Source organism: Colletes gigas, unplaced genomic scaffold (assembly GCF_013123115.1).
Source record: "Colletes gigas isolate AHSC1104 unplaced genomic scaffold, ASM1312311v1 Colletes_gigas_Sc00003, whole genome shotgun sequence".
Classification (NCBI taxonomy): domain Eukaryota; kingdom Metazoa; phylum Arthropoda; class Insecta; order Hymenoptera; family Colletidae; genus Colletes; species Colletes gigas.
In genome coordinates, this window is record NW_025106632.1 from 10,186,662 (window position 1) to 10,201,695 (window position 15,034).

General features: G+C 31.2%; 3 protein-coding genes across 5 annotated transcripts; 2 read left to right on the forward strand and 1 right to left on the reverse strand.

Annotated features, from left to right (window-relative positions):
- Positions 1-622: 622 nt before the first annotated feature.
- On the forward strand, positions 623-3,854 carry LOC122404819 (protein UBASH3A homolog). 2 transcript variants are annotated; one of them, XM_043409071.1, is made up of 4 exons: positions 623-819; positions 1,183-1,420; positions 1,488-2,195; positions 2,267-3,854. In XM_043409071.1, exons 1-4 carry the CDS (start codon positions 713-715, stop codon positions 3,056-3,058), a joined length of 1,845 nt encoding a protein of 614 aa, XP_043265006.1. In that variant the 5' UTR covers positions 623-712; the 3' UTR covers positions 3,059-3,854. The 2 variants fall into 2 exon arrangements, with proteins under 2 accessions (XP_043265006.1, XP_043265007.1); XM_043409072.1 differs by having other exon boundaries at positions 710-845.
- A 133-nt stretch (positions 3,855-3,987) lies between these two features.
- LOC122404827 (electron transfer flavoprotein subunit beta) lies at positions 3,988-5,626 on the reverse strand. The gene is made up of 4 exons (XM_043409084.1): positions 5,566-5,626; positions 5,128-5,330; positions 4,532-4,930; positions 3,988-4,420 (listed from the first exon to the last, which is right to left on the reverse strand). The coding sequence occupies exons 2-4, from the start codon at positions 5,176-5,178 to the stop codon at positions 4,109-4,111; spliced, it is 762 nt and encodes a 253-aa protein (XP_043265019.1). The 5' UTR covers positions 5,179-5,330; positions 5,566-5,626; the 3' UTR covers positions 3,988-4,108.
- Positions 5,627-6,692: 1,066 nt separating this feature from the next.
- On the forward strand, positions 6,693-10,377 carry LOC122404821. Of its 2 annotated transcripts, none has more exons than XM_043409073.1 (7): positions 6,693-6,984; positions 7,467-7,951; positions 8,178-8,643; positions 8,928-9,085; positions 9,241-9,408; positions 9,596-10,036; positions 10,109-10,377. In XM_043409073.1, exons 2-7 carry the CDS (start codon positions 7,498-7,500, stop codon positions 10,231-10,233), a joined length of 1,812 nt encoding a protein of 603 aa, XP_043265008.1. In that variant the 5' UTR covers positions 6,693-6,984; positions 7,467-7,497; the 3' UTR covers positions 10,234-10,377. The 2 variants fall into 2 exon arrangements, with proteins under 2 accessions (XP_043265008.1, XP_043265009.1); XM_043409074.1 differs by having other exon boundaries at positions 6,693-6,947.
- Positions 10,378-15,034: the final 4,657 nt, after the last annotated feature.

Sequence of the window (15,034 nt, forward strand, 5' to 3'; positions counted from 1 at the left end):
AAAACGGAGTTTCTACCGTCGGCTGTCGCCAACTGGAAGAACAAACCAGGCAAAACGAATTCAACGAAAATGATACAAATAATTAAAAGTATTTAATCACTGTGTTATAAATTCTTAATCTGCCCAATTAAATTAATCAATAGGGATTTTTAACGTCTTGTATTATTAATTTTTAATCTTAAAAAGATAGAAAACGATGAATACTAATAAAATAGTATTTTAAATATAAAAAAAGCAGACGCGGTAATATAATTTTATAGTAATCAATAGTAAACAAATTCAATAAAACTATTTAATTTCCGATGTGTCGAATAAAATAACATCAAACATCTTTTAAAAACCGATTATCTGCAAAATTATTCTGCATCAAATTTCACCCTATTTCGATTCACGCTTCGTTCGATCTTATTTACATCGTCGCAAGATACATGAAACGTTTCAAATATATTGGTATTCGAAATAAAATATATTTGTTTAACGCCTTAAAAGTAAAAACGTACAATGGTTTTAAATAATCGTTGACTCTTCGAACGAAGCCATCATGTTTATTAAGTTTATATGCTGGAATTTAAGATACAATTTGATTTGTATTCAAGCCGGTGTCGGGTATTTAAAATGGCATTACAAGTATTTCTATTTAAAATTTTGCCTAGCGCTACAAAGCATTTATCGCAGCGCTGTTGGTAGAAACTACCGACTGTAATGTACCGTCATGGCGACGTTACCGCCACGGAAAAATCCAACTCCAACGAAAATTTTAAAACAACACCTTACCCCGTTGCAAACGCTATTGCAGTTAGGCTTTCCGAAACATCGAGCGTGAGTACCATAATATGTTTATAAAAGTATGTCGTTCTTTCTTTGTAATCCTACGGTCAATTTTGAATACCTGTACAGTACACATTGTAAACAAACAGCTGTCAAACTAAGTAATACTACTATCCTCTCTCTTCTTTTGTTAAAAAAATAAGTGTCCGTACTAAATCTACTTCGTCTATTGTGAGACTGTAATATGTGAATCTGTTAAATTACTAATCTTTTATACTTTCGCGAAACGGCTCAAAGAATATTATCTGATTAAACATTTCCATATATCCATTGTTATATAAGAGGGTCGTGACGGAACAATGAAGTTAATTGTACAATTCGTGATAATTAAAGTGGACGTTGTATTATTTGTAGAGAGAAGGCATTGGCAGCTACAGGGTATCGAGGTGTTCAACTTGCATCGGATTGGTTATTAGCCCACGTTAGAGATCCAACTTTGGATTCTGATACTCAGAGACAATATGTTCTGTATGCCTGCCCAATGGGCGCATTAGCGGAACAACTTATGCAATTTTGGTCAGAGAGCAAAGAACTAATATGGAACGGTGCACACGATTATATGCCACATGTTACTCTTGTGTCATTTTTTAATGTATGATATGATGTTAACATAGTGCATTAATTGAAATCAAAGGATTACATGAAAATCTTGTTTATAGGCCCCGGATGAATGCACCGAAGAATTGGTAAATGCCCTTGAAAGTATAGTAAATCAGGAGGCATTACCAGATCACATTGAGTTAGAAACCTATGTTTCTCCCAATTTTATGGGTTTTTTTGTTGAAGAAGCAAATGCTGAATGGCTGAAAAATATTGCGATTCGTTATGTAAATAAACTTACAAGTTTAGGTATTTCTGCAGAGCCACCGCAAGTAAAGAAGTCTTTACATTTGACGCTAGTTTATCAATTTCCTAGCAACTTATATCAACAATTGCGTTTAATGGTAGAGAAACTGACGCTCAGTTCTCCAGCTAATTGGGAACTTAGATTGTATTCCAGAGATGTTAGGCTACAGAATATGCATGTGCATAAAGTAACACATGCTCACGTGCCTAGAGAACACGACGAATTAGAGTTAAGAGTAGGAGATTTTATTTACATTCCAGAAGAGGCATGCAATACATCTACGGATGGTTGGGTCGAAGGTGTCTCTTGGTTAACTGGTATTTCAGGCCATCTACCTTTGAATCACACAAAACGCACAGCTGAATCAGATTCGTGGACCTTGCACACTACCATACAGCTTACTGACAGTAAAAGCAAAATTGTAGAAAAAGAAGAAATACCTATGACTCGAAAACCACCAGTATTATTGTCCAACGATTCTACGGATAGTCCTGATGGAGTAGCAACGACTAACGAACCAGTAACTTATATTATTTATTAATTTTCCCAAGTATACTACTTTCATTTTCAACGTTTCTTCTCTTTACATAGATCGAGGCCTCCGAAGCACCACCGACCTTTTCACGGCAAATTTTTATATGTCGTCACGGGGAACGAGTAGACTTTACATTTGGAGCATGGATCCCTTATTGTTTTGAATTAAATGGTTCTTATGTTCGGAGAGACTTAAACATGCCAAAAGAAATACCATCAAGAAATATACAGGATTTTCAAAATGACAGCCCTTTAACGACGGTAGGTGAAGTGCAAGCAGGCTTAGTGGGAGAAGCAATGAAATCGTCTAGTATTAAAATAGACGTAGCTTTTACTTCACCATCGTTAAGATGTATACAAACGCTGGCTCACATTTTAAAAGGATTAGATTCAAACATTCCAATGAAAATAGAGCCAGGTCTGATAGAGTGGTTAGCATGGTATCCGAATGGTGTACCAATTTGGATGACATCCGAAGAATTAATAACAGCAGGTTTTAACATAGACAATAGTTACGATCCAATTATTAAAACAAAAGAGCTTCCATCAAAAGAGAATGTAGCGCAGTATTATGAACGGAGTTACGAATTAATCAAACGAATTATTGAAAATACCGTAGGGAATATTTTAATAGTAGCTCATGCTGCTTCTTTAGCAGCATGTACCAAACAATTAACGGGTGGTAGAGTACCACCAGCTGCTGAAGTTACTAGACTAGTTCAAAGAGTACCATATTTAGCTTGCCTAACGGCACGTGAAGGGTTAGATGGTTGGCAAATTCATCCGCCTCCATTTCCACCTATAACACACACTAGTAACACTAGATTCGATTGGAAAGTGTTAATGTAAAAATATGATTTAATATTTCAAGTAAAGTTTTTCTCTTTCTAATCTTTGAGATATAGCAGCAGACTAATCATAAAAGACTGGTAAGATACAATACATGTTTTTTAAACGTTTTAGTCGATACGAAGTATATTAAAAAAGAGAAAAAAGTATTATAATTATTTTATGAATTGGGTTATTTATGATGTGCAACGAACTAAAAATGCCGGTTTGTTATTAAATTTCTTAAGAAATTAACATTCGTAGGGAAATAATATACGGGTATTGGCATCTAATTCTACCTTTTGTATGGAAAAGGATTCAAATAATGTGTATTCTAATCTTTATAAAGATTGTATGAATTACATATTTTAATGTAATAGTTTTTAGGAAAATATTTTATCATAAATTTCGTATTAGATGTCTAGGAGGTTTTTAGTAAAACAATTTATGGTATTCCTAACTTGTGATGAAGAAATATTATGAATATTACAATTTTAAGAAACATATTAAAAGTTATAAAGTTTTTAAGTTTTTCGTTGATTATGCTTTAAAATCAATCGCAACATACGAATTAAAAATATTTAAATTGTTATATCGACAGTTATGGCAGATATGACAAAATCTAATATTGTCTTTTGCAAAGAGCGTGCATGCATAAATGTATAATCAGGTCTAAGATTCGTTGCTGATGCGGTTACTAAAGATTTATTTCATTGTTATACAAAAATCTAAGTGTACGGAAATTTATAAAAATCGGTAATAACGAAAAATATCCTCTCGCGCATTTTTAAAGCACTTTAAGATAAATAGTGCGAATAATGTGTGAAAATATAGAAGTACAAAATCGATGTAGAAAGACAGTGTTGTTGCATTTACCAAAGAGACAGATATAAGTATATAAAATGTTATTTTATTATGTCAGTTATATCATAAAGGGACCTACTGCTTTATTTTGTGCGATAAAAATTTATTCAAATATAACATACAACATCTTATGATGTATAAAAAATACTGCTCTATGTACAGCAAAATTTAATAAAGTTATAATGAGTATAAAGGTCATTGAAGTAATTAAACATGGCCACTTTCTTTCAATTTTCCAATCAAACTATCAACATCTGGTAGAATAGCACCAGCTTGTCGTACTGGTGGTTCTTCGACTGATAAAATATCAATTCTGGCAGTGGTGTCGACACCAAGATCTTTTGGTGTTACTTTCTTAATTGGTTTCTTTTTAGCTTTCATGATGTTTGGTAATGTTGCATACCGTGGTTCGTTAAGACGGAGATCAGCACTTAAAACTGCTGGTGTTTTAATTTTAACGACCTCCAAACCTCCATCAACTTCACGTGTCACAGTTAATTCACCGTTATTATTTTCAATCTAAAATACAGAAAATATACATCAAATTAAAACAATCAACTTCTAAATTATATTATATTAAAAGTTGATTTTATATGATATTATTTAAACATTTGAATTCAGTCGTCATACTTTGCTACAAAATGTTCCAGTTGGCCAATCTAAAATGCCTCCAATCATTTGTGCAGTTTGATTGCAATCGTCATCTATAGCTTGCTTACCAACAATGACTAAATCTGCTTTTTCGTCTACAGCTAATTTGGCTAAAATTTTGGAAACATGAAGGGGTTGTAGAGTTTCGTACTCTGATTCTGATATTTCAATGTGAATTCCTTTATCAGCACCCATTGCTAGTGCAGTTCTTAATGTATCTTGAGACTGCTTTGGGCCACATGAAACTGCAATTATCTCCTGTACTAATTTTTTCTCTTTCATTCGTATGGCTTCTTCGATTGCAATTTCATCAAAAGGGTTCATTGAATGTTTCACACCATCCGTTACAACGCCCATTTTATCTGATTTAACACGAATCTGGTAATGAAAATAATAATGTAGACATATAAAATAAATCCTTATATCTAAACTATTTCTTTTTAAATAATACACTTTATAGTATTTAATTTTTATTATATAATCTTTTAATTATTTAATGATTAGGCCAAATGATTAAAAAATATTAATGTTGGCAGGTATTCTTAAATATTTTGTATAAAATTATTAAAATATACCTTAACTGCATAATCGATAACTCTCTTTACACCTACAAGAGCACGCGCCATCGTTAACTAATAAACAGATCGATAAATTATACAAATATAAATTATAATTAACTCTTTCACATAATATTTATCTGAAACTGTCAATGGAACTGTTCAACTTCCATCATACGTGGCGGAGCCATTCGTTTACAACAGTCTAAAGTTCATATCTTCTCCAATAAAAGAAAAATAGGTATCTGTACTTATTTCATGGACATATTTTCATCCAGTTCGCGCTGATGTAAGTAAACGTCACAACATGGCCGTTTCAGATCTTATGTTAGATTATAAAATTTTGTACAGAATTGAATGGTTCTTGAGTTACTCGTAAAATAAAACGATAAAAATAGAGGTTCAAATTTTTGGGTCATGATGACGTAAGATTTCTGTTATCCCTGATTGGCTTACATATATAAACATGCACGCGAAGTTACAGTTGGTTACAGTAAGTATGCTCTGCTTTTATACGATAACTCCTTCCATGGATCCTGATCTATTTGTGATAGATAAAAGAAAAAATTGTAATCACATCCATATATTTATCTAAATGTGTATAAGTTTCTGTCATAATGGAATTTTAAGAGCAATTTACAATGCTGTTTCACATTTCGTCGTTTTGTTTCAGTATATGTATTACGATTTAAGGCCATTTCCAACATTGCAGCATATAAATGGCGCGTAAACAACAACGCATCTGTATCAAGTGAAAGATTAAAGAAATAATCTTACATGTCACTCACATTATTGTTGTTTCTTTCCAATACGGAAATGTTATACAAATATAAATTGCACGTGTATCTTTTATAACCCATAATTTTAATTCTTATAATTATCAATTAATTCCTATCTGTGCTGCTGCAATTAATGTCAGCGTCTATATCTCTATAAATTATTTAGTGTATTATTCGACCTATTTAGATACTCTACTGTTACAATTATTAAAAGGGCGAGGTATACATATTGTATATTAAAGTTCAATTAATTTGTTTATAACTCTTAATCACACAAGTATATTTATCTAAAATTATCATTATATTAGGAATAATATCCATTGATGCATTTTTATTAAAAATAATACACTAAATTATCATTGCCAAATAATTTTAATGTCTGAACTGAGTACTCGCATTACGTAGGTACTTTTTAATGAATTTATTAGTTAAATAGATAGATGTATTCGTTAGTATGCGAGACTACATATTCAATAAATTATTTTTAAATTATATCGTCTCCGATTACAAAAAGGACAAAAATTTCATAATTCTTAATATCTCTATAGAACAAGTTGAATAAACGTGCAACAGTTTCGAATAAATGAAATTTTAATTAGAAATTAAGTCGGAAGAAATAAGAATTTCTAAGTGTAACAAAATTCTTGCATGCCATTTTTATATTTCAATGAAATTAACACAAAAGAGACTTGAAGCAATCGCTATGGAGCCAATCAGAATGGATATGAAATCAAGTTTGCGCCACACATGGCGTCCAAGAACCGACGCCATCTAACGTCTGGCATTCCTGTTTTTTTCGTGCGGGTAAAATCACGGCTTTCTATAGCGCGCAAGCCTTTATCGTTTTGTTTTGTAGAATTCGGTAAGTTAAGTGAATATCTTTGGTAAATTGACTATGCTATACGTATGCCGAATGAAATGTTAGCTGAGAAAAAGCGATCACGCGTCAAGAAAGTGTGTGGGAAAATGAGTTAACCGTGTGTTAACGCGCAGTGGTCAACAATCCGTGGAAGTTTAGTAAGGGAATATATTCCATATTCAGGACTTGATAACGTCGAGGTAATTTCACATCGATGCTTATGATCGACTATATTACGTGAGTTTTCCGAATATTTTCGTAATCTGAAGTCGTTTAGAGTTTCCTTCGTGTTTATGTTTACTCCTCTAATTACCCCCTCCCTCCTCGGCCACCCTCTGAGCTTGAACTTTTCCTGAAATTCTCCCTCGTTTTTTTGATACTTCATACATTGTTTTCTTACAGTATTTTCTTTCTCTGGTTCTTTTCACTGTTGTGTCATTTCTTTCATTTCACCTATTTCTTGTTTTATTGGCTCCATTAACCAAACCGTACAAAGCAAAATGATTTTCTGATTGTTAAGATAGCCGGAACAATTTGTTGATCTCTTTATAATTTTTAATGCTTTAACAAATATTGATATCTCGATGCTAAATAACAACCACGTCAAATTTCAATCGGTAGTTATGCAAGAGTTACGTAGTAATATTTTTGTTGCATTTTAAGCGTATTGTATTTGTGCAGAATATATTTTCATTTAATTAATATTGATTTCTTATAAGTATTTAGAAAGACGTATATAGCGAGTGAAAAATGAGCGCATCTGCCTTAAAATCAACGATACCTGGAGTAGGTACGTCTCCAACTTCTACCAGTCATTCTATTCTTCCAATGAATGCAATGGCACAAAAAGTTGTGTCTGGATCAGAACCAGGATCTATGAAGCCTTTACCAGGAACTGGGTTAAGTTATGTTACGTTACAACCACCCAGTCAACCTTTGAGTTTAGTACAAGATCATAGACCTTCGGTATATCAAACACCACCGTATGTAAGCAGCAATTCTGAAAAGGAATCGGATCTGGATAAATTAATTCCTAATGGAGTAGAAATCATAAAAACAGAAACAGAACAAACTATATCTGTTGCTATGAAGCAGAGCGAATCTAATAGAAATAACAATTTAAGTCCAGATAACCCAACTCAAGAACCACAAAAAGAGAATCAATCGGAACAAGAGATGACATCTATGAATTTAGATTTTCCTGGTTAGTAAAACTATAATAAGTTTTTGTCAATTTATATGTTTCATTAATTTCATATTAATAATATTTACACATAAATTTAATTTGACTGTTGAATTTATTATTTATTCGAAATTTCTTTGTTTGACTATTGAATTCGTTGATATTGCATGTCGATGCATATGAACATGAGCGTATACATACATCTATATCTATCCATATATATATATATATATATATGTTGCTTTAGCACTATGTCCACAACTGCAAAATAAAGTTGAAGAAAAGAAACCTTCTATAAATAACAGTTCGAAAGAACCTGATGGAACGCCGATTAATACAGCTTTACAAACAAAGTTATCTTCACACAAGTCGGAAGATGTATCAGTAGTAAAAGCTGATAGTCAAAAGTCAAAAGCTACGTCTCAAAATACAAAATTTGCGGCAGATAGTTCTGCAATGTCACAAACAAGTAATCCACCAAAGGTTGAAACAAAAGTCACTGGTTCGCCAAAAGCAAATAAACGAAAATCTAGAGAATTAAAGGATTTAAAAGGAGTATCAGCAGCTTCAGATGGTGCAAGTAAGCCAAAAAGAAATCGAATTCAAACACAGCCTTATCAAAGTCCGTTACCAGAAATTGCACTTATTGTAAAAAATTTAAATAAGCCACCACCGTCTAAAGCAATTGATGACAAACTTATAGTATTCTACAAGTAAGTACGATTTATATAATTATTAATAATATCTTTAAAAAATGTAAAATCAATTGATTTTTTATATAAATATATAAAGGAATAAGACATACGATGTAATAATAATTAATGAATAATAATACAAGTTTTGAATTTTTTACATTGATTTACATGTATAAATATATTATTTTTTTTTTTATTAATTTTATTGTTTCTCGATGTAATGAAAGTACAAACATAAATAAAATTACTAATGCTTTTTATCTATCGCACATTCATTAATTCTTATTGATATTTATTATTAGAAATGAATTTTTGGCTGTGAGAAATGCAGAGGGAAGCTTTTATGTATGTCAAGCAATGCAAAATATATATAAGTCAAGCAGACGAATTCGTATACGTTGGCTTTCTCAAGACAAAAATAATGGAGAAATATATTCACCAGATTTTTATGATTTCATAGGTAATTTTGTGTGAAATTTTGGTTACAGACAGTAGAATTAAATTAAATTTTAAGTATATTTGTTTTATTATTATAATATTCTATAATTCTTGTTCTACATTATATAATAATATTTACAGTACATTTACATATATTGCACCGTTTTGAAATTTCAGACTTTGATTGTATATTAACAAATCTAAATTTAAATAAGATCGACAAAAACAAATTTCAACTAACCAAGATCGAGCTATTGCGTACAGAGAATATTTTGAAAAGAGCAATTGACGTTGAGGCTGGCGTATCTGAAAAACCACGAGTAACGGAAGAACATCCAGACGGACGTTAGTGACTAATATTTAAATATATTTTAAAAATCGTTAATATAATAAATAAACGTTGCTCATATAGTTAACATATTTGATTATTGCCTATACGAGATTCTATACTATCAACTTGTCTGTTATTTATATAATCAAAATTTTGTACAAGTATTTCGTGGAATTGAAAATTTTAATATCTTATCCACAGTTGACCTTTCACTTTACAAAGATGAATCACAATTAAAGAGAAGAAAAAACCACAACTTACACAAACAAAAGCAAAGTTTGCTTAAGAAATCAAAACAGCTTGAAAGCTCGTCCGAAGATGAAGCTCCTGAGGAAGAGTCAGGGAAAAAATCACCAAAATCGAATCGTTCCAAGAAACGAACGGTTAAAGCATTAGCCATTGCTAAATCTGTTGCAAAAGGATCTAGTAGAGCGGAAAGAGCATTAAACAGAAACACAAAGTCGGGAAGTGAAGTTGCTACCACCACTAATACTAGTGTAACTACCAGTACTACAGCCAATACCGTTCCATCTGTAGATGCTACTAAAAACAGTTCTGGCATTAAAAAGAGCGAAAATAAAAAAAGCATAAAACAACAGAATAACAATAGCACAAGTGGAGTTTCAAGGATAAAACAACGTAGTAAGTAACTCGTTTTATTAAGCTTGAAATATCTTTATTTGTTAAAATATCACGGTGCAATTTAATTTTCAGCATCTGCTGAAAATACACAACAGAGTAGCAAAGCAACAGGACGTCCAAAACGTATGGCCGCTACCACAGGTATTCTGTCGACCGAAGAAACAACTTCTCGAAAGAAACCACGTGGACGAGCATAAGATTAACGTAATTTACATGTTTTTCCTATGCAACACCTAGAACAGAATCTGTATCGTAGACAATATGTACACGTAGTACACTCTTTAAAATTGCGATCAATTTATAATGTAATATATATGATCTCAAGATTCTTATATCTATCAGGTGCTGCATTATATTATAGTCCAACAATGTGGGATCAACAATTTATATAACTATGCGGCAAATCGCATTTAACGAAAAAAAAAAGACTCGGAGACTTATGAGAGTGATATTGTGATATCATGGAAAATTTGTACATATCGTCTACGTTTCAGATTCCTACAGGAGAAGAAAGTCACGGAATGTATGAAGAACGGTACCTTGGTTGAGTAATAACTGTCTACAGGGTGTCACATGCTAATGCACTCTTGCAATAGTCTATTTTTGATGTTGTGAGTGAACTGTACGTGATTCAGTTGAGTTTAAATGTACACTTTCCATTGGATATAATAGCTATGTACAAATATATATGTCTGGGGCTTGTATGTACTCTATGAAAAGATTAAAACACAAAAGAAAATCGAGTACCAGAGGATGATAAGAATCCGTGAATTATCGATCTCCATGTTATGGATCGGTAGATTTAGAAGTACAATATCTGTACATTACGCTGAATCCTTGCTATTTAAAAAATAGCATTGCAGAATGGTCCAGCGCCTATACTAAAGACAGGCAGAGAAAAAAAAGTGCCCTCAACTGTAAATCCTTGTCCTGTTGTTGAATCTTTAGATTCATGGAGAAACCATATGGCTGAAAATATAATGTTTTACTTATAGTTTATTTTCGAATCATTTGTATCAATGAGTTACTAATATGATTCATTGTTATAAAAATCAAGAGGATCATGTTAATTAATTATGGTGGTGTCAAACTATAATTTAGCCACTTAAACATATTATATTCTTTTCTTTAAAGAAGATAATAATAGCACTTATTTACTCTGATAAGTCTGGATTTAAATGTATAAACTTGCTTTATCTATGTATTATTTTATTTTTGCAAAGATTATGGACAAAGTGTATATTTACCGAGAGATAGATGATTATGATCTACATTTCACCAAATTTAAATTCTTATATGTTAATGTAGTATATAGTTTATATTTTGTCGGAATGTATTATTGGAAATACAAATTTCTGTCAATGTTAAGAAAGGGGATTCATGAAAGTCATTTATGATGATGTATATTGAACGAAGGTATCGAGATATGTATTTCTTTTACTACATTATAACGATACATTAACATAACCTACAAGAAGAGGCAAAATGTTTTCGAGTTTTGGGAAACAAAGGGCAGATTGTCGAAGTTAAAGTTACTCGGTTTTTTTTAATTGAAAATTCTGTCTCCGGAGATGTGTACACTTATTTTTTTCATTGGCCGTTGAATATGCACAAACTTAACGAGAAAGTTGTTTCTTACCTACATGATTTTATCTACGTATGTACATATAAAGATTAGGTAATCGAAATTGTGAAAATGAATACAAAAATTTACGAGCGTTTGGAATCTTGATGGCTAATGTATCTTATTCATTTGGTAAACTATTCCATTAATTGTGTTGGTACAGCAATTGCAGGAACCTCGATCTTTATTTTAACAGTCACATGTACGATGTACATATACTTCATAAGCTTATGACATAAAGACAATTCAAGAATGCCGTTCAAGTGATTAGGCATATCGACTTCTATTGAAAATAGGATACAAGATAATTATATTAAGTGGTTAAAATGGATTTAATTCTTTAGATGGGAGATGAATAAGATACCAATCCTATCATTGGTCCATTGCATATTGTATTTAAAATATACACATACATAATGTATAAATTTAAAGTATATGCAAACATAATGTATAAAATTTAGTAAAAGAAAAAAATTCTAACGACAAGAACCGATGAATTTGCTTATATTGTTATTAAATTTTTTTTGCTTTCAAAGCAATGTCACTTTTTTCTGGGAATTAGTTGTATAAAAACAAAGTAATCAAAGGACGTTGCAAATAATGATTGATATCATGATTAGCATCGATGGAAGACATGTAACATAATGAATTTTCGAGTCAAATTGCACTTTATTATTTCGAGAGGCAATGAATTGCACGACGCGTATAAATACAGCTCTCGATATTCTTCTCTCGAGCCATTTATAAGTCTAAGACAAAATAGCATGAAGGAAACTGAATCGAAAAGCAACGATGCATTTGCGTGCGGGCTGATATTTGTTGAGAATACTTAAATGTATATTGAATTTCGAAAATTGAAATTTAAATGTAAACACTGCAGATAATTCACTACAAAAAGATCATCTTGCGCTTATATAATTAAATTCTCCATCATATTTGCTTATAGAAATTTGTCGTTTGCGACAAACGTTTATTTAAGCCAGTTAGTCCCAAATTTTTTATTATCGCTATCGTACGAAATATTTACGTCTTTATTTTCTTCATTATCGTAATAGTATTTTCGAGAACCAAAGATATGTTCGTTGGACAAAAGTATATATTTAAAATTCGTATTACAAACAATTTTTTATTTTTAGAAACATTGGAAATACTTTGAATATTTGGGAGACACTGGTTTAAGGTTTTGCGTTTAACAAGATCTCAACTACCTCGTGATACAACTTATTTCCGCATTAATGTAAAATTGTATGTTTAATTTCAGATACATATCGTTTAAAAAAATTTCATTCTATTTGCATTATGAATTATGTTTATATTTTAAGTAAATATAAAGGGCACTTAATATAGCCGCTTGAAATGTCTTTTGCATATATTATTTATACGATTTGTTTTTTAATTCGCTGAACTTTGTAAAAGTATGAGGATAGAAGTTACAGATTTTATTTATGGCGTGCGTACACCCGAAAATTAATTTCGTGAAGTTTAAAGTCTCCGTCAAGAATTTAATTTTGTAGTTTGTTAACCGAGAAAGGATATTTTCTGTAGCGGTATTAAGAGTCTCGTTGTGTACAATTTAAAAATAGTATTGATCGGATTACGGTGCCAATTGTTTTCAAACTTTTAAGCAGTATTCCTTTAACAAGATCTGTCTTAAGACGCATGAAATCAATTATTGGCTCTTGCTTGACTTCTAGCACTGCTTCGATGAATTTACAGCATATGCCCCTAATTAATCTGAATGTCACGATTGCATTCTAATTACGTAATAAGCACATAAACCGTATTACACGTGACGCATTTAAATAGACATTTAAATAATGATTAAATAAAGCGATCGTGCGATTATCTCTAAGTATGATTCTTGTAAGAATGAATATTTACATAGATAAAATGTACAGCCCACATGCGAAAATATCGGGCTATACTCGAAATACGTTGTGAAGAACACTGTCTTTTTGCTTCCAGGTCATGTACAATTAATATTTCCATTAGGCAACATTTGTAAGCAGAGTTTCACTCTAAATTAATTAATATCTGTCGTTTTCGCTTAGATTGTATTGTCGTTTTCAATGTGGAAATTGAATCGATTTTTATACAAATCTTAACATTATTACAATTTATAGATAATTCTTTATATGTAATGCAAAGAAATCGATTTTTATAAAATAATAATTGACGATTTTAATTAATTTTATCGTTACGTTGATATCATTTCTTTTTTTTTTTTTTTTTTTTTCATTTTTCACAATCAGTTTTAGCGTAGAATATTTCGAGAGAGGAGGGTATCTAATTTTTGGCAACACTTACGTAATAGTAATAAAATAACTATAATAGGAATACTTTAACCGACATGCCTTTTAAATAATTCGATTCGATATTGAATAACGACGTAAATCGATACCGGAATGCGAATAAATTCAACGCGGCCTACTTTGTACCTAAAACTCGGAAAATCGATCATAAGAAGCAAAAAAGCAGAGCACGAACGTTATCTGTACCGAAAACGTGTTTCAAGTAGGTAGCCCCGATCCTTTTGAGATTCATTTTTCTAGAAGTTATTCTATACAATTTACACGCAACTTTAACGTTAGAAACGATTCAACTACAAAGAGTCTCTAATATGAATTTACAAGGAACCTCTATCTGTCGTACTGTGTACTATTTCCTTTGTGTATACAATTATTCCATAATTTTCTTGAATTAACCACACGAGCTGATAATGGTTGGTGCAATCTGTATGTCCCCTGTGATTTAAGTTCATAATGAATTGAGAATCAACGTTTTACAAATAATAAAAGATATTGTGAGTTTGGTGATCGGAGTCAATTTTTATTCGCGTAAACCTGTACAAAATTTTCAGGTGTTTATTCTGCTAGACGGCAATCGAGCATATACAATGAGCGACAGCAACGCGGCAAATCTAAGAAAGTACAAGGAATACATGATTTTTTTAATCGATACGATATTAGGAAACGCTGAGTTTTTGTATGTACGACATTTTCACGAATAAAAATTTCTGGAATGAAATCACTTACACTTCATTCGTATGCATATGATCACCATAGACTAGTTAGTCTTGTATAGAGGATGTTTTATGGTTATGACTAAAATAACTAATTATAGTTGATACAATGTTCGAAAATATAAAGAATATTTCTAAGTTACTTTATAAAACTTCTGCAAGATCGAATTAGATTGTTAAAATTAATGTTAAAATAATGATTTCTTATTTTTTTAAAATAATACTTTTATAGGAAAATTGAGTTTGAACAAAAGTTTAGCATAGACTTGAAATACAATCATTATTGTACTATATTAGTAAAGTAACTTAAAAATTGTATAGTATTATAATAAATATTAAAGTAATTCATAGA